Here is a 26,398-nt window from a genome sequence, read left to right as displayed (position 1 = left end):
CGAAACGAACTTTATGGCCGCGCTCGCGCATGATCGCGAACGAGTGTTTTACCGCATCAATTTCAAACCGCGCAGACAACAGCTGACAACACGTGGACGTGGACTGGATTGTGCTACTGTGCCGTACTGCGACTGAAATTCGTTAACTTTTCATCGTAATATGTCGAAGATGGTAAGTACCAATCGCGAAAACGACATACGTGACATTCGTTTGTAGCAGTCCAGCTTAGCAGGTCCAGCTTAGCAAGTAGAAAGTCGAGAGCTGTCTTAAAAATCAACACGACTTCCCCTCAATTTATTTCTTTGGTATGTTACTCCCCCTCGTATCGAAGCCGCAGGAAAAACAGCTATAATCTTCTTATTATATTTAACATAAAATATTTCTAAAGATGAAGGATCAAATCAAATGTAATAGTTTGATGAAGAATATAAATATGGTTGTATATAATAATATGCGTATATAAAAGTAGTCAACAAAATTTCTTCCTCTTATAATAATAAATAATTAATTAATGTTCGATCACAATTACCGTGTGTTCGTTTCGTATTACATCTGATTGTCAGTCTGTGTTAGTTTTACGCTGTGCGTAACTGGGACTCACTCGCCTATTAGTTATTTAATTCTTATCAAAAATACCAACTTATATTTAACTTTTTAATAGATTATGTTTAGATTAACAGGCATTTTTTTCCGATAGACGTAATTGCACTCGACAAATTTAATAACATAATTACGTTCAATTATGTATATTATAAATATAAAATCGGAAAATTAAAGATTATTTACGTTATCAGAGAGGCGATTGAGTTCTGTTGTAATAGCTTCGGGTAAATCATTACCCACTTGAGCGTCAAAATATTCTTTCAAATCTTTGACTTCTTTTTGCCAAAAAGATTTTGGTAATCTAAATAATTCACTCATGTTTACATCATCTTGGAGACTTTCTAAATTAATAGATCCTGATCTCGGTAATAAACCAATAGCTGAGTCTTCGGCGATATCTTCACCGTCGATTCTTCGAAGAATCCAATCAAGAACACGTGAATTTTCACCAAATCCTGGCCACAAAAATTTCCCGTCCACATCTTTTCTGAACCAATTAACGTGAAATATCGCTGGCAACTTGGCATTCTTTACTTGTGCCATACTTAACCAGTGAGCGAGATAATGTCCAAAGTTATATCCGAAAAAGGGTCTCATAGCAAACGGATCATGCATAATTATTTTACCCTGCAATATAAATTGATCAATAAAGTTTCATAGGTAATTGCAATTTTTAATTGTATGTATTTTATTAAAAATATACCTTATGTTCTGCAGCAGCAGTAGCTTCAGATCTCATTGCAGCACCGATAAAAACACCATGCTGCCAGTTTCGAGCTTGATAAACTAAAGGTACACCTTCAGGTCTTCGACCTCCGAATAGTATAGCATCGATTGGGACTCCAGCTGGATCTTCCCAAGAGGGATCGATAATGGGACATTGCTTAGCTGGAGTACAAAACCTTGAATTTGGATGAGCGGCTGGTATTTTAGAACCTTTAAACCAATCGTTGCCTTTCCAATCTACAATCTATATTATAACAAAGCAAAAATATAAATTGCTAACATTATTACTAAGTTATTGATTTTTGTTAACAGTATATTTTTATAATTATCAATAAAAATTAACAATTTTTCACAAAAATAAAAGAATTTTACCTTAACGTCATCTGCAATTTCTTTTTCCAACCCTTCCCAATATACTCCTCCGTCGCTAGTGGACGCTACGTTAGTGAAAATAGTATTTTTAAAAACGGTTTTCATAGCATTGGGATTTGTGGCCGAGCTTGTACCGGGGGCAACTCCGAAAAATCCATTTTCCGGATTAATAGCACGTAAATTTCCTTTTGTATCAAATCTCATCCATGCAATATCATCTCCTACGCATTCGATCTTGTAACCTGGTAGGGTGGGTTGCATCATAGCTAAATTCGTTTTACCGCAAGCGCTCGGGAAAGCAGCAGCGATGTATCGCTTTTTTCCTTTAGGATTTGTAATACCTAAAATCTGAAATGGTACACAATTTTATTTTTTAAGTTTTTTATTCCATTACTGACTGTACCAGTTAAAAAAGTATTTAAATACTAAAGCATTTGTTATTTCAGAAGTAAAAGTATAAAAATATTAAAAAAGAAAAAACGTACGAGCATATGTTCAGCAAGCCATCCTTCTTTCTTGGCTATCGTCGAACCAATTCGGAGCGCAAAGCATTTTTTACCTAGTAGAGAATTTCCACCGTAACCACTTCCATAAGATACAATTTCATTTTTGGAGGGTTTGTGAAGAATTATCGTCCTTTCGGGATCACATGGCCACGAATTTGTTATATTGACTTTGGAATTATATTTTGGAACTCCCACAGAGTGTAAGCATTTAATGAAATCGTTATTTTCTAAGACTTCAAGTACTTTTTCTCCCATTCTAGTCATTATTCTCATAGAGCAAACCACGTATGCGGAATCAGTAATTTCTATACCAATTTTCGAGAGTGGAGAACCTATGGGTCCCATACTAAAAGGAATCACATACATGGTGCGTCCTGTGTTACAAAAATTTGTGTTATATTCATACAATAAATAAAGATATTTTAATCAATATATTTTATAGTGTTCTGTGCTAATTTACGTGCAATAAAAATTAACATTTATGCTAACCTTTCATACAATTTGGAAAACGTTCCAAAATAGCTTTTTCCATATTATTGGGAGATATCCAATTGCCAAGTTCTCCAGTTGCATTTTTACGTGGTGTAGGAATACTATCGCTCTTTAAATCCGTACTGATAAATGTACATTTTTCGACGCGTGCCACATCTGCAGGATTAGTTTTTGCCAGCCAGCTATGTCACAAAAATACCATAGTTTATTAAAGAATAAAAAACAATTTGCAATTAATCTAGTGTAATTATTAATTGCTTTTATTTAATAATAATAAATGTGATACGTAAAACTTACCAATTTTCGTATTTAGGCAAGCTTTCGATGGTTCTGCTTTTTTGAAGAATTTTTAGCATTTGCATATTTTCGACATCCGTACCATTACATATATAAATGTCCTTAGGATTGCACAGCAAAGCACATTCTTCGATGTAGTGGCGAAGTTTAGGCGAAATCTCTGTCATGCATGCATTTAGTAGCGGTATCTTACCGATATAATCAAGTCCATTTTTTATCAACGGACTTTTCGCTACGTGGGTTACGAATCTCGAACTTCTGGAAACAAATAACTTTATTAAAATACACTTTTTAACAGTCTTGCTTGGTAGAAAATCGTCTCCCGATTCTTAACAATTCGGAAACAAATTGTCAACCGGGTTACAGTTGTACTTTTAATAATTAATATAACATTATTATCGTCGTGTTTCTGCTATCACGATATTGTTCTTTTATCGTAAGAGCGAAAAATAAAAAATAATAAAATAAAATAAATTAAAGAAAAGAAAGAAAAGGGTAATACTTACTGAGAAATATCGACGGCGTGTGGCATCTTGCGGGCTCTTTCGATCGCGAGAACAGAGATGGGCGCGACAAAGCGTGCGACGTGATTAATCCTTCGCGTCGAAATTGAATTTACCTTGAATACGTGGCCAGCTGAAGCGAAACAGTTGCCGAAGGTGCCCTGTTTGCCGTTTAACTGCCGCGAGATCCGCGCCAGATTCATCCAGCTGATACTTGAGAATTTCGAAGGCATATTACCAGCCTTCGTTAGAATCCTTTCTTTATATGCGATTATAGAGCGTATTTGCCCACGACAAGCCTCAGCGATCCGGCCGTTCGATTGGCCGGATAAAAGATGTTACTCTTGGACTTCCGTTTATAAGAGTGGGAAGGGGGCAAAATCGTGAACCACGGGTCCACGAACGGTGACCGTAAAAAGGTTAACGTTTAAAGGGTCACGATATAATCGTTGCACTTCTCACACCTAGCTTCACGTTGTTTAACTATCGAAATTATTTTAGCCGTCACGACCGATCGAGGTCCGAAGGAGATTAAGATTGTGTTATATATATTTAAATTATATTTAAATTGTTAATAACGATCGATATGCAGATTACAAAGGCTGACGGAACTCGAGCGAGGAAGAAAAATTAATATTCCAACGAATGTAATTCACTATCAGGTGAAAAATAACCAACGTAGCCACTGTAGCGCGAAATAATATGCGTTAACGTAAGTATTTTTTTTTTCTGATATAAGTAAAAGCAACCTCGATTACCGGTGGACGTCGATCAAACTCGCTTTCGCATTAAATTGAAATCGGCGATCGGACGGATTTTATACCAAAAGCCATTAGCCACTCTTGCTGCTCTTATTTTTGTGTAGCTTACTATGCGTGTCCACTTACTTTCTGTTATCTGTTTCACAGAATTTATTTACCATCAGCACCGCTGGCAAACGAGTAAGACTACTATTCGCGACCTGCATTTCACACAATTATCCAGCCGCAATGAAAGGATCGTGCCTTTTATTCGGATTTTACTCGGGGGCCCACTCCATGCAAAACAATGATAAGTGATAAAGGCTTATAGAAGAATTTCTTTAATCGTATTTACAAGTAAGAGATACGTCGCCCACGACACAAAGAATTATAGCCGAGATCATATCGTCGTCATACAACACGTATTTACAACGCGCAGTATACTTTGCTTTGATACCCGTAAAAATCGAGGAGGAAGTAACGCAAGAATATATTTAGAGATATCACGTAAACGCGAAAAAGCCTGAATATATTGCTGAATATGTATATTGCTATTTGCTGCTCTTATACACACAGAAAACAGTTCTTTGCACAACACTAAATAATATAGTTATTCGTCAATATCAATAACATGTGGCAATGAAAGTTAGATGCTGTTCTTGGTACATACGTGTCGCTTTTTATTTCACTTTTCCTATTCGTATATTGCTAGAAAATGTTCCAATTCAATTTCACATCATTAGCCATTCTGTTTGACATTAACATCGCAGTTTAAAATATTAGCTGAACGATAGTTGTCTGTAATTAAATTTCAGTAATGAACAAGAGATAGAACACTTCTTTGTATATAAATTATTACATTTATACGCAATTTTAATTATATACATCGTTAATAAAAGAGACAAGCAGTATTGTTATTTCCTTATCTCTGTCTCTTTTTCTTCCGGCGTATCAAGAAGTATCAAATTTATAAACTATCGCAGCCAGACAGTACATGGACTACGGACCAAAGTCAGTAGCGTATTTTATTAAGGTCACATCCGTATTAGTCAATAACGATATGTGTGTATCAAATAATTGATAAAACATCCAAAGTATTAATCTATAAATTAAATTATATATATATTTGATGTATACTGTATTTGATGATGATTTTATTTAACACAATTATGATTTTAAAGACTTTATACCCATTTAAATTTTGTATTAAATATCGCATTAATTAATTAAAAAACAAGTCTAAAAGTAGGCTGTTCCAATTTTTTTTTTTTTTTTTTTTTTTGTTAAACTTGTCTATCAGGTAATCATATGTCTATCTTCATCTTTCTTTTTAAGTAGAGAGATAAATTCATGTTTACCTAGTAGATAAAATCACCAACAAGTCAGTACAATCAGTTCTAAATGCACAAAAAAATATTGAAGCCAACATTTTCCTTATGTTCATTTAAGCTTTTAATGTTAAAAAAGTTGGGTATCCTATTTTAAGTTTTAAAATAAATATTGTTAATAATTTTGAATTAATTGGCAAAGCGAAATGCATAAATAATGATTTAAGAGAAACTGCATTTAAAATAAACATGAATAAATATGTTACATTTGATTTACGCATTATAAAATACAATATTAATGCTAACTGTAGCAAGTATTAAATAATAAAGAATTATAAATTTTTTTTTTTCTTTTCTGCTTATAATACTGCAAATAATGTTATTGATAAAAAGTATTCTTACATGTATTGACGTTTAGCACACAAGTATCGTTATTTTCTTTCACAACTATACGTAGATGTACATGTGCAAAGGCTCGTTTACGCTATCATATTAAGTTGCAAATGACGAAATCAAACATACACATAAGCACACGGTTACTCACGCGCCTTGACGTGTCCGGGGGCTCGATCGTGTGGCTTGCGATATGTTTATCGGAATAAAATTGCATAAGAATTATATCGTTAGCATGATGTATATAACGATACCAATTTCGTAAGAAAATCAAGTCCAAATTCTATTGATTACACTTTGTAATTGTCACTGTTACTTTATATTTTGACATTTATTTGACATTTCTTTTTTAATCTTACATCTTGTTTCTTTCGATTTTCTATTACACAACTCTTTTTTTTTTTTTTTTTCTTTTACTCTACATCTTTTCACTTTTACGCAACATAATTAATCTCTCTCCCTTCCTTCTTCTCATGCTTTTTCTCTCTTTTTTTTTTTTTAGCTCTATTACGATTTATTAAAATAAAGAGCTTATATCAAATATACTATACGTAATGCGTTTTATTTGATTGTGCTGAAATTTTAGTAATACAAATCAACAGCTGTTTATTTTGCGGAAGACCCCCCGTGATGACTTGAGCAATTATTTGCGAAATATTACCGTAATCTTTAACCTCTTCTGATATTTTATAATTAAAAGAGGAAATCTCCGTAGTTAAGTATTTCAGAACCGAGCATTACAAAATGTTTATATTAAATGTTCGAAGTTGTGAAAGAAAAATTGCAACATTTACTACACATTCAAGATGAAGAAACTGAGTAAACAGAAACTTTAAACGCTTTTTATATCAAAAAATATAATTAACATTTAAATTATTGGATCAAAGTTTTATATTTTTAAGTAGAAGAATGTGGCTTTAATACGGAACACTCACTTTTCTTTGGGGTTAAATTTATTTCCTGCTGTTCCAATCTGCGATGTCTTAACATTGTAGATATTACTCCATTAAAGCTAGCAATTTTTTTCTTGGCGCTACCTTTCGGGGTGCTTTCGCCAATCCTCCGAACGGGTAATCTTGGCGACGACATCTCATCCATAAAATCGAAGTCCGATTTTTCTTCAATTCTGTAAAAATATTATTAATATTAAAATTAAAACTATTGAAAATTGTATCTACAAACTTACTTGTATTCTGGAGACTTGAGTTCTTGTTGCAGATTATTTGAAGGGACGGGAGAAGGCCCTCGTCTGCCAGGACACTTCCATTCGAGATCCAGAAGTACACAATTATTTACTTCTAATTCTTCGATCAACGAAACAATATCCTCAGCTTTTATATTCCATTTACGCTATGTAAAGAGATAAATATGTAAATATTTGTTAAAAATTAACATGGAATAAAATGTTAAGTGTAAATTAGAACATTTATCAGCATTTTGCAAAAATATAATAACTAAAATATATATATGCATATACGTTTTTAGATATATAACAAGCTACACAATAAGAAATATATAAAAAATTATAAATAAAATTGCAAAATAATAAAGACTGAATATTGATATATCAAATAAATAAGACTATCTCACCTTATCATCCGTTTCATATTTTTCATCATCAGAACATTCTACACACCAATCTTCCTCAGTGCATTCCATGTTTTTGATAAGTTTATAACTTTTAATGGATTTTTTACAAAAAACACTAGAACGTTCTCATTGTGAGGTTATGTTTCACTGAATACACGTACATGCAATGACACATTAATTAATTTATCATAATTCTTAACTTACACATGAATGTTTTTCTCTAAAGATCTTTTTTTCATATATCACAAGTAATTAAATAAATGTTTTTTTAATTTATCCATTGTTTGCCGTTTAATAAAGCAAATGAAACAAGTTCAGATGGGAAACAGGTAAACGTCATAGCAACGTCATAGACGAGAGAGAGAGATAGAGAGAGAGAGAGAGAAAGAGAGGGAGGGAGGGAGAGAGAGAGAGAGAGGGAGGGAGGGAGAAAGAGAGAGATAAAATCTCTTCAAAGCACATGCTATTTTTTTCTAACTTCGTACATCGATTCAGTCAAACCGGTCTAACGTGCTATTTACCTCTACATCCTCCACATCCTCTATCATAGAGGCTCTGCCTATGATCAGTGGTCGCAGATTTTAGACGGGCAACATACGCACACTAGGCACAATGCCGTGTCCGTGTGTGCCCGTAGCGCCTGCTAATGCCTCGGACGCAGAGAACTCAACTCGGAATCGCGGCTTCCACGCGTTCAGATACAGAGGCTCGTCCGTGTGAAGCCAGCGTTTCAGCTGCCGTCGGATAGAAGAACAGGCCAGACCTATACACTGTCTGTCCTGTTCTTTCGTGACGTCGTCGGCTAAGATATATCGCAGATCCGCTTCTTGGTAACATCGCGGAGTCTTAAATAATTTTAAGTAGTACGAAATCCGACTTACCCAATTGTGTATGATCCGACATTTTCAAGATATAATATAATATAAATTTTTAATGTAAAATGCAACAAAAATTTTCCGTCCCACTTAAACAGACTGCGGACTGTCGGTTGTACATATTTTTAATATTTTCTGTAAGTACGACCGGTGTGGTTAAAAATTTTGATGCATTCTACACATCACTCATACCTAGTTTAAATTATTATAAAACAAGGAAAAATTGTTCGAATAGGACTTTAAAACTACTAAAATACGCGTCGCACAATCCGGCGTAACGCGAATCTCAAGCAGCAGATGCCAATTTCCCGAATTGCGTGCAGTAGCGCACGCACTATCAGTCACGGCTAACGAAACAGAAAACGACACTCCGCGAGGGACCGACGAATACTCCGGGCTGTACAACGATCAATTAAAAAATAAATTGAAAACGCGAATTATAACCCGAGAGCGCGAAACAATATTCCGATCACGAGAAAAGCGACCTTGTTTTATAATAACTTAAACACAACACCCCGTATAATATACAAAAACGCAAAACTGTACGCTCACACTCACACTCATACTCATACTCATACTCATACTCATACTCATACTCATACTCATACTCATACTCACACTCACTCACATAATATTCACCGCGCATTTTATTACAATATCACTCATACTTAGTTTAAATTATTATAAAACAAGGAAAAATTGTTCGAATAGGACTTATAAAACTACTAAAATACGCGTCGCACAATCCGGCGTAACGCGAATCTCAAGCAGCAGATGCCAATTTCCCGAATTGCGTGCAGTAGCGCACGCACTATCAGTCACGGCTAACGAAACAGAAAACGACACTCCGCGAGGGACCGACGAATACTCCGGGCTGTACAACGATCAATTAAAAAATAAATTGAAAACGCGAATTATAACCCGAGAGCGCGAAACAATATTCCGATCACGAGAAAAGCGACCTTGTTTTATAATAACTTAAACACAACACCCCGTATATAAAACGCAAAACTGTACGCTCACACTCACACTCGCTCACATAATATTCACCGCGCACTTCATAACACTATGACTCATATTCACCGCGCATTTTATTACAATATCACTCATACTTAGTTTAAATTATTATAAAACAAGGAAAAATTGTTCGAATAGGACTTATAAAACTACTAAAATACGCGTCGCACAATCCGGCGTAACGCGAATCTCAAGCAGCAGATGCCAATTTCCCGAATTGCGTGCAGTAGCGCACGCACTATCAGTCACGGCTAACGAAACAAAACGACACTCCGCGAGGGACCGACGAATACTCCGGGCAGTACAACGATCAATTAAAAATAAATTGAAAACGCGAATTATAACCCGAGAGCGCGAAACAATATTCCGATCACGAGAAAAGCGACCTTGTTTTATAATAACTTAAACACAACACCCCGTATAATATACAAAAACGCAAAACTGTACGCTCACACTCACACTCGCTCACATAATATTCACCGCGCATTAGATCGCTCGCAGGATAGTCCACGACGCTTCCGTTAAATCCTCGATCTTGACAAAAGAAATATGATGTATCTTGATGTATCTTGATGTATCTTGATGTATCTTGATGTATCGTCGATGAAACTTTTATTTAATTATTACTCCTCAAGGCGTTGACTCATCGAAGTGACCGTGAACTTAAACTTGAACTCCGGTAGAGAACAGTTATCCCCCCTTTACACATCCGTTCCCGACTACATTTAGGCGCGAAATGAGGGTAGCGCGGTCGTGATAACGGTACTTATGTTGGGGTAATTAATTGGCGCACTAGGGAAAACGTTCCCACCTATCAGGTGATAAGAGAGGGTTGTAATTGGTCGGCATGGGGATGATACCGCGAGTGTCCAATGAGTGTGAAAATTTTGTATTGCGACCCGTTTATTTTTACCGTTATGCGCACTTTTTGGCGCCGTTCATTCCGCTGACAACAAACTTTTGAAAAATAGCGGATGCAAAGCGTGCGCATGGTTTGTTTAATATTCAAAAAGAAAATAATTTAACCGGCTATGGACAATTTTTTCCCGCGAAGCATACTCGTAAAGGCAATTATTTAGACATTTGTCGGTATAAGAAAAAGAGAGTTCGCAGTTTTACAATAAGTTAATCCGTAGAAAGCGAGAGTGATAACGTGCAAAAAAGCCACTCAATTATTTCGACGATTATTGTGAATAAAAATTAGACATGTCGCTTCTCATCCGCGATATCGTTAAGTCAAATAGAGCTTTAGTGACCAGCACGCGCGAGTGATTTTCAGATACGCGGTGTAAAACGAACCCCGCTCATATGTAGAAATTTAATCCGCTCATTAACAATAAACGATCCGATCGATGGCGTTCGTTTTAATCAAGAAACGTGAGATTGAGTTATCGCATAATAGCTACGCGCATTAAAGCGCGTTTCACCGATACACATATCGGCAAAAATTCTAAATAAATTTATACTCGTTCGCAATCGAAATCTTTCTCTGTACGCGCCGAAATCTCTGACGGTCGGTCTAGTTGCGGAGCCTCGTGGGTGCGGACGCGTCGTTAATCGCTCCGCAATTACGCGTATTTAATTATAAAATCATTATAAAATCTTTTTATTTTACTGTTAAGTTTATATTTCTGCTCTCATCTTATAACTCGGCGATGTTAGTGTGAAGCGAATCTGTGATAACTGCCGGCGACGCCGCGAAAGAGTAGGACAGTGACTGTCCTACTCTTTCGCGGCGTCGCCGGCAGTTATCACAGATTCGCTTCACACTAACATCGCCGAGTTATAAGATGAGAGCAGAAATATAAACTTAACAGTAAAATAAAAAGATTTTATAATGATTTTATAATTAAATACGCGTAATTGCGGAGCGATTAACGACGCGTCCGCACCCACGAGGCTCCGCAACTAGACCGACCGTCAGAGATTTCGGCGCGTACAGAGAAAGATTTCGATTGCGAACGAGTATAAATTTATTTAGAATTTTTGCCGATATGTGTATCGGTGAAACGCGCTTTAATGCGCGTAGCTATTATGCGATAACTCAATCTCACGTTTCTTGATTAAAACGAACGCCATCGATCGGATCGTTTATTGTTAATGAGCGGATTAAATTTCTACATATAATTTAATTAGCGGGGTTCGTTTTACACCGCGTATCTGAAAATCACTCGCGCGTGCTGGTCACTAAAGCTCTATTTGACTTTACGATATCGCGGATGAGAAGCGACATGTCTAATTTTTATTCACAATAATCGTCGAAATAATTGAGTGGCTTTTTTGCACGTTATCACTCGCTTTCTACGGATTAACTTATTGTAAAACTGCGAACTCTCTTTTTCTTATACCGACAAATGTCTAAATAATTGCCTTTACGAGTATGCTTCGCGGGAAAAAATTGTCCATAGCCGGTTAAATTATTTTCTTTTTTGAATATTAAAACAAACCATGCGCACGCTTTGCATCCGCTATTTTTCAAAAAGTTTGTTGTCAGCGGAATGAACGGCGCCAAAAAAGTGCGCATAACGGTAAAAATAAACGGGTCGCAATACAAAATTTTTCACACTCATTGGACACTCGCGGTATCATCCCCATGCCGACCAATTACAACCCTTCTCTTATCACCTGATAGGTGGGAACGTTTTTTCCCTAGTGCGCCAATTAATTACCCCCCCAACATAAGTACCGTTATCACGACCGCGCTACCCTCATTTCGCGCCTAAATGTAGTCGGGAACGGATGTGTAAAGGGGGGATAACTGTTCTCTACCGGAGTTCAAGTTTAAGTTCACGGTCACTTCGATGAGTCAGCGCCTTGAGGAGTAATAATTAAATAAAAGTTTCATCGACGATACATCAAGATACATCAAGATACATCAAGATACATCAAGATACATCATATTTCTTTTGTCAAGATCGAGGATTTAACGGAAGCGTCGTGGACTATCCTGCGAGCGATCTAATGCGCGGTGAATATTATGTGAGCGAGTGTGAGTGTGAGCGTACAGTTTTGCGTTTTTGTATATTATACGGGGTGTTGTGTTTAAGTTATTATAAAACAAGGTCGCTTTTCTCGTGATCGGAATATTGTTTCGCGCTCTCGGGTTATAATTCGCGTTTTCAATTTATTTTTTAATTGATCGTTGTACAGCCCGGAGTATTCGTCGGTCCCTCGCGGAGTGTCGTTTTTTGTTTCGTTAGCCGTGACTGATAGTGCGTGCGCTACTGCACGCAATTCGGGAAATTGGCATCTGCTGCTTGAGATTCGCGTTACGCCGGATTGTGCGACGCGTATTTTAGTAGTTTTATAAGTCCTATTCGAACAATTTTTCCTTGTTTTATAATAATTTAAACTAAGTATGAGTGATATTGTAATAAAATGCGCGGTGAATATGAGTCATAGTGTTATGAAGTGCGCGGTGAATATTATGTGAGCGAGTGTGAGTGTGAGCGTACAGTTTTGCGTTTTTGTATATTATACGGGGTGTTGTGTTTAAGTTATTATAAAACAAGGTCGCTTTTCTCGTGATCGGAATATTGTTTCGCGCTCTCGGGTTATAATTCGCGTTTTCAATTTATTTTTTAATTGATCGTTGTACAGCCCGGAGTATTCGTCGGTCCCTCGCGGAGTGTCGTTTTCTGTTTCGTTAGCCGTGACTGATAGTGCGTGCGCTACTGCACGCAATTCGGGAAATTGGCATCTGCTGCTTGAGATTCGCGTTACGCCGGATTGTGCGACGCGTATTTTAGTAGTTTTATAAGTCCTATTCGAACAATTTTTCCTTGTTTTATAATAATTTAAACTAAGTATGAGTGATATTGTAATAAAATGCGCGGTGAATATTATGTGAGTGAGTGTGAGTATGAGTATGAGTATGAGTATGAGTATGAGTATGAGTATGAGTATGAGTATGAGTATGAGTGTGAGTGTACAGTTTTGCGTTTTTGTATATTATACGGGGTGTTGTGTTTAAGTTATTATAAAACAAGGTCGCTTTTCTCGTGATCGGAATATTGTTTCGCGCTCTCGGGTTATAATTCGCGTTTTCAATTTATTTTTTAATTGATCGTTGTACAGCCCGGAGTATTCGTCGGTCCCTCGCGGAGTGTCGTTTTCTGTTTCGTTAGCCGTGACTGATAGTGCGTGCGCTACTGCACGCAATTCGGGAAATTGGCATCTGCTGCTTGAGATTCGCGTTACGCCGGATTGTGCGACGCGTATTTTAGTAGTTTTAAAGTCCTATTCGAACAATTTTTCCTTGTTTTATAATAATTTAAACTAGGTATGAGTGATGTGTAGAATGCATCAAAATTTTTAACCACACCGGTCGTACTTACAGAAAATATTAAAAATATGTACAACCGACAGTCCGCAGTCTGTTTAAGTGGGACGGAAAATTTTTGTTGCATTTTACATTAAAAATTTATATTATATTATATCTTGAAAATGTCGGATCATACACAATTGGGTAAGTCGGATTTCGTACTACTTAAAATTATTTAAGACTCCGCGATGTTACCAAGAAGCGGATCTGCGATATATCTTAGCCGACGACGTCACGAAAGAACAGGACAGACAGTGTATAGGTCTGGCCTGTTCTTCTATCCGACGGCAGCTGAAACGCTGGCTTCACACGGACGAGCCTCTGTATCTGAACGCGTGGAAGCCGCGATTCCGAGTTGGGTTCTCTGCGTCCGAGGCATTAGTAGGCGCTACGGGCACACACGGACACGGCATTGTGCCTAGTGTGCATATGTTGCCCGTCTAAAATCTGCGACCACTGCCTATGATTAGCACTTGGTGTTTGGCACCTTTCCTTTTCTGGCAAGGTATGGAATGTCAGTTTATTCTTTCTCACGTCCATTGTATTCGTGTAAAATTTCTAATGACAGTGTCTGTAAGAACAAAAAAAAACAAATAAGTTATTTTTCGTTAAACAATGACTAAAATTTTTATTGTTTTTTATTTACAGTAGAACAATTGTTTGAGATTTGGGTTACGAAAAATCATATAAAGTGTAAAACTTATATTTTTCATGTGTTTAATTAGAATGGTGTGAAACTGATATCTTCCACATAATCAAAATAATATACAACATGGAAAGAAAGCATAATGTAAGTATTACAAAACTATATAGAAAGTATAATATATTCTCTAAACATTAATTTGCATAAAATCTATTATTGTAAGATATAGAAATCATAAAAAATTAAAATAATATTCTATTATTGGTTATTTATATATTTATTTGTTGTAAACCTTTTATTCTTAGATGTTATTTAATGAAGACACCACAGAACATCAATTAACGTGTGCTATTGCAGCAACAAAAGTAGTTGGATTTAAACCATTGCCTGGAATTGATCCTAATCTTGACAAAACACAATATCGTGCTCAACAAGAAATTGATTGTGATGAAGTATATCCTGGAATATTTATTGGTGATGGGTAAGTAGAAAATAAAATAAAATAAATGGTTAAACTTAAAATAACATTTAAACTCTTTTCTTATAAAGTATTACAGCCAAGAACAAGAAATATCTTGAAATATTAGGTATAACACATTTATTAAATGCTGCTGAGGGAAAAAGGTTTGGATTTGTAAATACAGATGCCAATTATTATGCAGATACATCAATAAAATATCTTGGCTTACAAGTTAAAGATTTACCTAGCGAGGATATTAGTAAATATTTTTATACAGCAGCTAATTTTATTGATGAGGCAATATCTGTAAAAGGTAATTTGACTATATTATTATGTTCTCTATATTTTGTTGCACATTACGCCATACGTAAATTAAAATTTAACTTTTACAGGCAAAGTATTCGTACATTGCATGCAAGGTGTATCTCGTAGTGCTACGTGTGTTCTAGCATATTTAATGATAAAAAGAAATATGTTAGCTGTTGATGCTATACGATTAATCCGAGCAAATCGAGACGTTCATCCAAATACAGGTTTTCTTCGGCAATTAGCACAATTGGATAATAAATTACGAAGGCAGCGTTTAACTAATTTAACATCTGCAATATAATTGAGTGCTGAAAAATAACTTTATTATGAGATTGTTTAAATGAAACAGTTGTGTATATTTTAACAATGTTACATTATAATTAATTTAAAAAATAATTGTAAAAAATCTGTACAGATTTAAATATTTAGCCGTTGTTTATTTATTAAAAATTATTTTAATAAAGTGAACAGAAATAAAACTAAAAAAGCTGGATAATTTTTATTTAACATGTCTTTAATAACAATGAAACTCCTACGAAGATCGATGTCATCGATCGATGATGCAACCAGTTCGTAAATGTAATAGACCAAAAGAAATCAAAAGTGACCACGCCATTATCGGTCCGACCGGCGGTCGAAAGGTTCCTTAACGCGCTGCTAGAACGCACGGTCGTCGATCTCTGTCGTCATACTTCATAGTTGACGGATAACCTCAACTGAAAAAGATAAAATTACATGATTTACATTAGCAATCGTTACGTCGAATCGACGTTAAAGTTATGAATGCGAATGTCACAAATTTATTTTCTAAGCACGACAAATTTGGGATTAATTAATAAAAAAATACAGAAGAAAAATTAGGAACTACGAATTAATTAACATATGTTTCACATATTCCCAAAGGGTATGATATTTTTCTATTGTTTTACGAAAATGAACCTTTTATCTTAACTCGCAATGATATCTTAGTAATAAACGTTAGTATTATTTCATTCTTATTATCTAAAACATAAGTAAGAAATCCACGAAAGAAAGACATTTTTCTATTTTTGACATTTACCGAAATGAGCATGGAAATATTCACTTTTTTACATTTTACAGTGATGCCTTCCGCCTATCTGCATTACTTTTTCGATTGGAAAAAGACACGTGCATCGATTCTGATAAATAATATCGGCGCAAGTCTAATTTCGACGGCTCATGTTTTGTCCGCTGTAACTATGGCTACAACTTGCCGAGGGTAAGAAATAAGTATTCACGTCGAGGGCGTGCGATTGTAGATCGGTGTGCGAGTTCGCGAAGTAATATTGCAAACAATTTCCGGGTAAAATGAACGACAAAGATGACAGCGCTTGGGTGTTCGATTCCTTAATTGGGTTTTTGCAAGGTCCGATATGGTCTTCGCCTCTGTTGACCTTCATCGAGGAAAAATCCCTCGGTTTGTACGGCCATCGAAGTCCCTCTTTTTACATTTATCTTTCAACAAAGCTTGTTGGCTCCTCAATAAAAAATTTTAATATACAGTAAGAAAAAAAAAGAAAGAAATCTAATAAAAATGTTACAGTTCTTCAGATGTACTTGTAGACTTATCTTTTTTTTTTTTTTCTTTTTTTTTAATAACTTTAGTGATACGTAGCAAGACGCAATTATCGGCAATAAAGTGGATAAATATATCAGTTCCTATTTTGCAGTTTTCGAGGCCAACACCGAAGATTGCGAGGAATACCGGAAAATATATCAAGAGTACAAGAATTTAGTCGACTTGCTGCTCGGATGTTTCATGGAAGATATGGGTATTACACCGGAACAGTTCGAGCACGCCTGTACAGTAAACAGGGATACAAAGATTCCAATACATTTCCAACAAGTACGATCATTATCACTACTGTAAGATTAAAAAAGAACTCTGTGTACGTTCAACGTTAAAAGAAAGAGATTGGCATTGTATATAATATTTAAAAATTAATACATTTGTAAAAGTAAATGATAGTAATGTAAAAATTGTACGTTCTGCTACGTACTTTGCAGAATTTGTTCGAACAAATATGGGCGGCGAATGAGTACGAGATATTCAAAAGGATGATGATACAAAAGAATCTGGAGCTGCAGCTGCAAGCATTAAATATGATTGAGCAGAAATACGGTCTCACACCTGCTTCTCTCGTATATGAGACGGACGGGTTCCTTGATGATGAACTCGTCATGGAGGATTTGATACAGTACGTTTCTAAGAGATCAGACAATCAAAATAATATCAATTTGACGACAAATTTATATTATTTTGTCTTCCTGCATCTTGGGTTGTATTACAAATATGTTAATATACTAGTTAACACAAGCAATGCACAAGAATTAACACGATAAAAATCAGAATGACTTATGTATTCAAGAAATGGAAATTATGTGTCTTTTCTATATGCAGCAAGCATGCTTTGGAAGATCAAGGCGAGGAAGAAGAGCCAGGCATATCATCAGAAACAACATTGATTGCTGAACACGAGCGTTTGGCCGCCGAGTATCACAACGAAAGGGCGCTACTGGAGGAAGCGTTAAGAAAATCAAAGGATAACTCTCAAAACACGTCGGAGGACGAATCAGCGGAAGAAGTCGAGTACGCTAGCACAGCCGCTGAAAAAGAGGCGGTGAATCAACTTAAAAAGACCAAGCCTCTGAAGCCAATACCGACCTCGATTAAGAAATCCGATGAAGAAGAGGTACTTACACTCGATTCATTTATAATTAAGTCCCAGCCAACGCAGAATATTGCGGTAATATTCTGTGTTAGCTGATACTAATACAAATACTTGTTCATACATATGAGAGTTCGCATTATCATTGCAGACAAGCGCAGAAGATATTAAAAAGAGGCAGGAATACTTAAAAGCGAGGCGAGATAAGCTCGTGGCTTTGAAGAAAGAAGCTAGAAGCCAACAGCTAGAAATGAATAAAACTCGGCCGAGCTCGGCCAGAGTGGTCGCAGAAGCGACTTTGAAAGGGCAGCAAGAGTTAGAAGCAGCGCAAGCTGTAGACCCTTCGATACTTCAAGTACGAAGGGCCCTGGCAGCCCGATTGAAAGCTGAAGTCGTGCATAAGTAAAACTTTAATTTCGCATTATTATATATAATGGTTTATCATAATAAATTCGTAGAGTTTTAAACTTGCAATTCCAGTAAAGTGCTTCACGCGAAAGACTAAATAATTGTGATATCTAGAGAAGTAGTGACGTACAAGATTGTACTTCTGCGTTTGCGAGAAATGTAAGAAAATCGACTAGCTCATTTTTGTATCTTTACGTTTTGTTGTTTTCAGAATACTTCTATTTTCCAAGTAATATTTTCATAAAAGTTAAATCAAGTGAAATATTTATATTTAATATCCACAGAAGTCTGATTTTTTTTAAAACAATGCTACATTTAATAAAAGAAAGAGTATTGCATTTTAAACAATGCTTTTTCTTGTTATTAAAAAAAAATTTTTAATAAGTATAAAACATTCAATAGCGAAAACTTGAAGTACATATTTATAAACATATGGAGAATATACTATAAAATAATATTTGCAGTTCTACAAGTACTTCACGCATCAGTTAAACACATTAATTATCGAGCATGTTGTTTTTATATTTAACAAGAACTTAAAATAGATATTAAGGTAGATTAGCTTCGCTAACGAATACTCGTCTAATTTTTAATTTTATTTAATTAAATACTCTTCGCACTTCTACAACATACTGTATAACACACATTTATCATTCTCACTTTTTTTGCAGTCTACTTTCTAACAAATGAATCGGATTCATAGCTCAATAACAGCAATAAGTACGCTACAAGTATAAACCCCAACTTTTCTCATCGTTATTCAATTAAATATTAATACAAATTTTATAATATTTCGAATAAATCAGTATTTATCTGCAGCGTTCAAAATAAATTCTCCATCATGTTATATCAAATAATAATACATATATATGTATATATAGAAACGTGTCATGGATATTAAATAATATATTTAATATAATTAATTTTATAATAATAAATTTAATCCTTTTAGTAAATTTCTGCTACAGCAGTCAGCTATTTTCGTCATTAAAAATAAACCGTTTGCTATAAATTAAATTAATATCTAATAAATTACAGTACTGGAGAAAAAATTCGAAAGTTGAACGACTTTCTCCACAACGGCTGCGTGTCTTGCGCTATGAATCCCATATTTAGATATCACTTTTGTCGCCAATTTGTTCCTTTCACACCTCAGTAGAATAAAATGCAAAATATCCTCTCTCAGTTACAATTCACTCACTTATTACCATAGTACATACAAGGATTGTGTATCTTATACTTGCTCTTAATTCGCAAAAATTCTCGAGTGGCTTCTCATATAAAAAGATTTCTCTTTCTGCGTCTGTATACGCCCGGCAAACGCAGAATATTGTTACAGTATTCTCCATTTGCTGGGCATATGTATATATTCTCAAAGGAAAAGGTTTTTACTAATTAAAACGCATGCTGGCGTCAGCATGTGATATTGTACAACGTGTGCACGTCCCGACATATTCTTAATTCCCTCTTCGATTAATTACATCGGTGTGAAAAATGTACGTCCGCGATCGCGGCCTTCGAGGCAGAAAGTTCCTTTCAAACTGTTTTATAATAAAGAGACTTACGTCATATAATAATATCGCAATAAACGTGAAGTGTCATATTCAATAGAAGACAATACGATAGAACACCAATATCTTCGGAGCGGCCAATAAATACGGGATTTTTTACCCTTTCCTCCGCGCTTTTAAAGTCAATTGCATCCAAGGTTGCGTCTCGCTTTCATATTAAAAGTGTATCTTTGTTCGTTCTACAAATATAAATTCGTAACAATAGGAAAATACGTTTCGGCTCGTTATATTTCTTTTCTTTTTTCCTTTCAAATTTGATGTACAATACATATATCAATTGCTGGCATAGAAACAAAAAGAACAGTCGAAGCTTGCAAATAAAAAGTCGAGCACATGGTTGACGGCGATGTGTACGGTAGGAGCGTAACACACTCTGTACAAATATATCAAATTTCTCAATTCGAATAGCACGCGGCCGCATCTTTACTCTCTAATATCACTTAGATATTAATTCATTTGTTCTGCCTTCCCCTTTACTTACACTCTTTACATCCAATAACATTCTAGGCTTAATATTTTGTTCTTTATTATCGAATAGATTACGGATATATGTAAAACACATGGAGAACAACGTTACTCGGCGTCGCCTTACTTAACTTAATTAATATTAACCTTTGTTACATTCTCTTCTCTTTGTGATCAGTCCAGGTTGCACAACGTTTTATGTACACGGTATCGGTCAGCTCCAGCGCAAGGTTTCCTTAACAGATATTCACAATTTGTCTTGTCTCAGATTAATCCCTCGAATTAAATTTTGTTTCCCCTTCACTGCAATAAGGATTCATATATATGTATATGTGTACATGTGTATCTCCACTGTGACACTTGAAGCATTGTGTACTTACAGTCCTAAAGCAGTCTTGGAAATTCTTTCGGGTATTAGGCATATCATTGACAAGTCTGTACATTGAATTTGCGATATTTCTTTATGAAAATAATCCGGTGGAAAGTGATGTAAAAAAAATTGAATGTTTCCGATGCGACTTTACTTGCATAGCAAATGCCGAAATTAAATTGCTTCGCTTTCTGCAGCTTTATATAAAGTTAAGTTTTATATATGATTTGAACGTGTTAATCTTTTTAATACAATTTAATGTAATGCCTCGCTTGCTGAACTCAATAACACAATCATAAAAGTCGATCTTGTATTGCATCTGCTGTCGTTACTTCTCTTTGTTTCAACATATAAATTATGTTGCATTATTATAAACATGTTTATAATTTAACAAAACTGAATTGTATATAAGTTGTTTTTTACATAGCGCTTTTTCCGCCACTTTAGACTCCACTTTGCCCATGTAGTAAATATGAACGCTACACTTTATACATAAGCCTAGTACTTAAGCGACTTCGCGATACACATTCAGGTATATATTCTATACACATCGAGGATTAACAATGGGCATGAAGTGCAGACTGTTAAATATACATAAATCAAGTATTTATTGTACAATTACTGCTACTTACATCGACAACCGAAAAGTTTGCTGAAAGTATTTCAAGGAGGGAAACTGAATCCTTAAAGAAATCGCGATATTTCTGCTTAATCCAGGAGTGTGTGGCTGTTTTACAATCGTTAGAAATATACATATATATACAAACTAAAAGTTACTTCTGCCGAACTGGATAGTTTTGTAGTGCCTGACCCATTAAAAAACCGTTCTTTATCGCTCCCCACAGTGATAGGGAAGTTACAGCGAAGTTAAGCAGCCACCGGGTGCTTTTGTGCGATACATCACGTACTTTTTCGTCCTTACGTTCCCCTTCCAAACTCGATCTTGCAGCACATTATAAGTTCTTCCCTCGTGGACTCATCACATAGCTGTAGATACACTGCGATTGTAATTTGGTCACAGCTCAACTGTGACATTTCCACGTCAGTTTAGCCGTCTCGATTCATCATCGCGTTCATCAGTTAAGCGCACGTTCCGGCCTCCTGTGTATCTGTAAGTCACTAAACTTGGCTAACTTCCGTCAAATCTTCTTAGACTATTCGTAATTACTCGTGAGATTATCTTTCCTAGTGCACAAGATGTTTCCAGACAAGTGGAATGGACTCTCTATGATTTGCTTGTTTAGTATCCCTTATTCTTTTTAATGCATTATACAGTAAATCATGCTACATCGTATTATGCCACAATACTACCACTGCTCGTCTCGTTAGAGAATGTCCGTTTTTCCTTCGTTTTTTGCCGACACACTTGCCTGATAGTCTACTTAGTTTTCATTCGGATCCTATTTACGTTTCACATACTATACACGTGTCAACATAGACAAACTTATGAATGAGTGTCCACTATACACATTTTTATTTAAAAGCACTTGTTGTGTCCATCCTTTAGCAAGAAAGCTCAGTCTATTTTCTTTTCGAGGAAATAGACCCGTTTTTACACAGAGGAAGGTCATGAAATAATAATAGCAATTAAAAATCACAAATGTTCTTGTTCTTTCCAAGTTTGCCTACTATGACAATCGTTGCCGCTTTGGGGAAGGACTTAATTCTGAATCTTCATCCTCCTCATCAGAATCTCCTTCATAATCGACTAACCCCTGAAAATTGAATTTATTCAAATTTTAATTTAATATAAAAGTCAATTTAATTATTTCACATGAATTTGTATATTAACAATTTTAATTTTAAATATTAAGATTATGTTAAATATGTATTATGCATCTTTTTTTTTTACCTTCTTAAACAATGCAGTTCCCGTTTTTTCCACAGTACCAATAGCCGGAGTGGGATTTATGTCCGAAGTAATTGGCGATTCATTCGTTGTTGACGAGCTATTATTGATCTGTGGCTGTTGTGAGGTAATGTTGTTATTAGCGGTATTGTTATTTAATACGGACTGCTGTTGCTGTTGCTGCTGGTGACTTTTCGTGTCTGTAAAAAATTGCATTAAATGAAGAATTCAAGAATAATAATATTACTATATAAAATTTATTTGTCACTTTATTTCACCTTCATCAAACTCTTCCTCTTCATTAAACCATAGTTCCTCTTCTTCGTCTAGCTGCCTCTGGTCCCTTCGATACCGACTGTTCCGCAAGATTGATGGGACACTTTAATTACAATAAATTTATAAAATATTTTCTATATAATTTTTTTTTTTTTTTTTTTTTTTTTTTAATTATATGCATTAATATAAAAAAAATATTAATACACATACCTATCAATCGTGGCTCTATCACGATCTTTCAACTTATCTTGATGCTGTTCATACCTTAACTTTAACGCCTTAAACGTTTGTACATAATCGATTGCTTCCAATTCCTTTGAGAAGTTTTCAACAACATGAGAACATAGTGATTTGATATCCTCCTGTAAAATTGCAGAAAAATACACAAATTATAATACTAATATTAGAATGTCTTTACATAATTTAAATTTTTTTTTTAATAAATAAAAACTTACTAATTTTATAAATTCAAACATTTCCAATATAGCCGAGTCTAAAAGATTGTATCTGCCGTTGTTTCTCACAAATGCATCAAATACAGGTGCGAACAAGTTACCCTTAATTATATACCTATTATAAAATTCATCCTTTAATGCTATAATTTTTCTCATAAACCTCAATGCACATAGCACTAAAAACGTGTGTGTTGACTTCATCAAAACCAATATTCGTCTGAGTAAATCCTTGTTCAGTATGCAGTTTTTAATATGGTATGTGTGGTGTTCCACACAGAACGACAACAATTCCAAAATCAATCCCAAAAGTTGTACTGTTCTGTAGTCTTCTCTCGCGGGCCGTTCGCCGATTGTGTTCGCCAAAAGAGGGGCTATCAGAGTACCAATGCTATTCTTGTAAAAGTAATTTAAGAAATCAGTCTTTTCTGATTTGTTAACAGATGCCAGCATATTCTCCGGATCCAGTAGTAGACGCAGCACGCCGGCCAGCTGCACTGCTCCACCCAACTCGGGATCGCTGTCCCCGACCAGTTGGGCGACTATTACATTCACTAACATTTGGTCCTGCTCTGTGTTGTTTATCTGCTGCAGCGTGTAATCGCGTACAACACTCGGTGAGTACTCCACGATGTAAGTTAATATGTCTATACTGGCGGTTTTTGTCTGCGCGTCATTCATCGCCAGAGTAATCTCCAAAGCGGGGAGTATACCGAGCGCCGTTAAGGTCTTATAAAACGCTTCCTTGCCCTGCGGCTGTAAGTTTTGCGAAAAGTTGCAAAACTCTTTTAGAAAAAGGACTAAGTCACGTCGCTTGCTATCTAGGGTCGCCTCGTCCGTCAGTTGGCGAAAAAGCTCGGTAAGAAACTTCTCGTCGTCCTGTATCAAAGTCACTATTTCAACTTTATTGAAGAATATAAAACTACTCAATGTACTCAACATGTTGTCCTCGAATACACTCGGGGTTGGCAGCACTACGTCTTGAATGTATTGAACTCTGTATGTCTGGTGGATTTTCGCCAGCAGCTCGGTATTCGTAATAGGAATCGCCTGCTTGAATCTGGCCAACTGTCGGAGATACTCCCGGTGCCTCTTTGGCTGAGACAATGTCGGTTCGTATTCCAGACAGCCGACAACGTCAAAGATCGACTCGTCGCTGAACATGATCTCAAACAATCCGTTTTTATTGAGTAGGAAAATATTTTTAAATATGTCGTAAAGGTGGTGTAATCCCTCGATGTTCTCCAGATCCTCACACGTGCGAAAAAGATTCAGCAGCTTTTTAATGTAGCCCTCGGTCTCTAGGGCTGTTCCCAGCTTGTCCTTTCTCATTGGGGACGTCAAGCAATTCTCAATAAGCTCGTTGATATCTTCCAACCGGCTGAGCTCGCATGGAGGTAGCTCAATGGGCGGTGCAGCATCCGACATTTCGTCGAACCGCTCGTCCTCGGACTCTTCCACGATATCCTGTGTGATCTCCACTGACGGATCTTTCCCTTGTACCTGACATATTTTCTCCCATATTTCGTCACAGCCAGCTTTCTCTTGGAAACTTAGGGCTAAATCGAAATTATCTCCTTCGGACCATACTATCAGAGTATCCTAAAATCACATACATATTTAATATATTAATTTATTAATAATTAGGCGTCCTGTGCTGCTTATAAATATTCCAACTGGATCCAAAAATTTGATAAAAAACAGCCAGATAATAGTAATTAAAAATGATAAACATATAACAGTACTCAATGGTAATAAAATAAATCACAAGTAAAGCAGATTGACAGTATAGTTACCTGTTGTTTCTGATATGCAGTATCAGGCTGTATCTTGCTCTCCAGTAAGAGAGAACCGTCGCTCTCGGCTCTCACTAAGAGGGAAATCCCTTTCAGTCTTTCGACATAGGATGAGGAGACGTGGCCTGTGCCACGGTCGTCCCATTGTCTGTCCGCGTTGAGAGCGTACAGCTTTACCCTTCTACGCGTGTCGGTCATGATGTCGGTCACTAATTAATGCGCTCTCCGTGTGGCCAACTAATCCGCATGCCTTCCTAAGTGCACGCGATCTCTTGATATCTCCTCGTGGGAAGTTACCTTCACTGGTGGACGCTCAAATACCTGTCGAAACGACGAGCAGCCAGGAACGTGGATACGTCAGACTCCCGCATGCCCCGGCACAGTGCATCGAGGGTCAGCGATATCGTCCCGTGCGTGCGGCATAAACAAAACGTTCGTGTCGGTGTCTCTCTCCGCCGAGAGGCGCTGCGCGAGTGAGTAACCCAAACAATTCGGGATTTTTAGACTGCACCTCGTGGACGACGAGTCGGCTGCGGTCACTGGCCGGTGATCATACGCGCGCGGATCGGAGCAATAGGCCCGACGTGCAGCATGTGCAATGGACGCGCGTCATACGTGAACGTGTGTCGCGTTTCCTCGGAGCCTCCCTTCGACGGCGCGGCGCGCGACGACTTGGCGGCCAACTTTATCCCGGATGGCGACGCGCCCGGTTGGTAGCGAGAAACGCGGCTAACTTTATTCCGTATCTCGACTTCTCTTCCCGCGACGGCGGCAGCAACGGTGGCGGCGGCGGCGGTAGCGGCGGCGGCGGCAGCGACGGCGACGAACGAGAGGCCCGTGTTACGTGCTGGCCACTCCCGCGACTAGGGCGTACCCAGGAACACGACTATCTCACGCGAATGCCCTTGGCGGTCGCCGTCGGCTCGCGTCGCCGCACGCACTCTCTTCTCCACGAAGCTGCGCCACTCTAAAACTGACATAGACACCGAGCAGCCACAACACTACACTCCGCCATGATAGATCATAACAACGCGCCACGGGGCCTCACGATTCTCCACAGGGACGCGGAGCGCGAGTTTCAAATGGTCGCACCGGCCGGCCTCTCCTTTTTCTTCCTTGTGCTTCTTTTTCCGCAAGGCGCTCGACCTCGCGCATCGCATCCGCGACTTTCGCTCATCATAATCGAACATTCAATGGTGAAAATCTTCCGAGATGCCGAGATATATACAGATTGGGAATTGTAACGAAATCTTTTCTGTTATTTTATAAATGTATTCCGTAATATATAAAAGTTGGATACGTTGAAATTACCCAGACTCCGCGGTCCATGACATCATGGTTA

The 26,398-nt window shown here is 36.8% G+C and overlaps 5 protein-coding genes across 15 annotated transcripts; 2 read left to right on the top strand and 3 right to left on the bottom strand.

Moving 5' to 3' along the window:
• Positions 1 to 415: 415 nt before the first annotated feature.
• Positions 416 to 3,862, bottom strand: LOC139109154 (phosphoenolpyruvate carboxykinase [GTP]). 2 transcript variants are annotated; one of them, XM_070668002.1, is made up of 7 exons: positions 3,504 to 3,862; positions 2,998 to 3,255; positions 2,698 to 2,882; positions 2,188 to 2,582; positions 1,703 to 2,050; positions 1,308 to 1,574; positions 416 to 1,231 (listed from the first exon to the last, which is right to left on the bottom strand). In XM_070668002.1, exons 1-7 carry the CDS (start codon positions 3,731 to 3,733, stop codon positions 773 to 775), a joined length of 2,142 nt encoding a protein of 713 aa, XP_070524103.1. In that variant the 5' UTR covers positions 3,734 to 3,862; the 3' UTR covers positions 416 to 772. The 2 variants fall into 2 exon arrangements, with proteins under 2 accessions (XP_070524103.1, XP_070524104.1); XM_070668003.1 differs by having other exon boundaries at positions 2,998 to 3,252.
• A 703-nt stretch (positions 3,863 to 4,565) lies between these two features.
• On the bottom strand, positions 4,566 to 8,229 carry Pa1 (PTIP associated 1). Of its 5 annotated transcripts, none has more exons than XM_070668011.1 (5): positions 8,073 to 8,229; positions 7,552 to 7,698; positions 7,148 to 7,311; positions 6,897 to 7,087; positions 4,566 to 5,038 (listed from the first exon to the last, which is right to left on the bottom strand). In XM_070668011.1, exons 2-5 carry the CDS (start codon positions 7,618 to 7,620, stop codon positions 4,980 to 4,982), a joined length of 483 nt encoding a protein of 160 aa, XP_070524112.1. In that variant the 5' UTR covers positions 7,621 to 7,698; positions 8,073 to 8,229; the 3' UTR covers positions 4,566 to 4,979. The 5 variants fall into 5 exon arrangements, with proteins under 5 accessions (XP_070524112.1, XP_070524107.1, XP_070524111.1 ...); XM_070668006.1 differs by having other exon boundaries at positions 7,552 to 7,666; positions 7,756 to 8,213; XM_070668010.1 differs by having other exon boundaries at positions 4,566 to 5,342; positions 7,552 to 7,666; positions 7,756 to 8,212.
• A 5,699-nt stretch (positions 8,230 to 13,928) lies between these two features.
• LOC139108842 (dual specificity protein phosphatase 3) lies at positions 13,929 to 15,666 on the top strand. Of its 5 annotated transcripts, none has more exons than XM_070667450.1 (5): positions 13,929 to 14,272; positions 14,493 to 14,557; positions 14,716 to 14,891; positions 14,960 to 15,183; positions 15,263 to 15,666. In XM_070667450.1, the coding sequence occupies exons 1-5, from the start codon at positions 14,230 to 14,232 to the stop codon at positions 15,478 to 15,480; spliced, it is 726 nt and encodes a 241-aa protein (XP_070523551.1). In that variant the 5' UTR covers positions 13,929 to 14,229; the 3' UTR covers positions 15,481 to 15,666. The 5 variants fall into 5 exon arrangements, with proteins under 5 accessions (XP_070523551.1, XP_070523555.1, XP_070523553.1 ...); XM_070667454.1 differs by having other exon boundaries at positions 13,930 to 14,267; XM_070667452.1 differs by having other exon boundaries at positions 13,931 to 14,272; positions 14,419 to 14,557.
• Positions 15,667 to 16,296: 630 nt separating this feature from the next.
• LOC139108839 (cilia- and flagella-associated protein 36) lies at positions 16,297 to 22,649 on the top strand. Of its 2 annotated transcripts, none has more exons than XM_070667445.1 (5): positions 16,297 to 16,419; positions 16,871 to 17,046; positions 17,208 to 17,398; positions 17,602 to 17,893; positions 18,021 to 22,649. In XM_070667445.1, the coding sequence occupies exons 2-5, from the start codon at positions 16,960 to 16,962 to the stop codon at positions 18,273 to 18,275; spliced, it is 825 nt and encodes a 274-aa protein (XP_070523546.1). In that variant the 5' UTR covers positions 16,297 to 16,419; positions 16,871 to 16,959; the 3' UTR covers positions 18,276 to 22,649. The 2 variants fall into 2 exon arrangements, with proteins under 2 accessions (XP_070523546.1, XP_070523545.1); XM_070667444.1 differs by lacking the exon at positions 16,297 to 16,419 and adding an exon at positions 16,430 to 16,617.
• Positions 21,273 to 26,064, bottom strand: Flfl (serine/threonine-protein phosphatase 4 regulatory subunit 3 flfl). The gene is made up of 6 exons (XM_070667427.1): positions 25,057 to 26,064; positions 23,264 to 24,862; positions 23,019 to 23,170; positions 22,811 to 22,911; positions 22,536 to 22,732; positions 21,273 to 22,398 (listed from the first exon to the last, which is right to left on the bottom strand). The coding sequence occupies exons 1-6, from the start codon at positions 25,252 to 25,254 to the stop codon at positions 22,312 to 22,314; spliced, it is 2,334 nt and encodes a 777-aa protein (XP_070523528.1). The 5' UTR covers positions 25,255 to 26,064; the 3' UTR covers positions 21,273 to 22,311.
• Positions 26,065 to 26,398: the final 334 nt, after the last annotated feature.

The sequence above is a fragment of the Cardiocondyla obscurior genome, linkage group LG16 (assembly GCF_019399895.1).
Source record: "Cardiocondyla obscurior isolate alpha-2009 linkage group LG16, Cobs3.1, whole genome shotgun sequence".
NCBI lineage: Eukaryota > Metazoa > Arthropoda > Insecta > Hymenoptera > Formicidae > Cardiocondyla > Cardiocondyla obscurior.
This window is presented reverse-complemented; position numbering and strand designations above follow the sequence as displayed.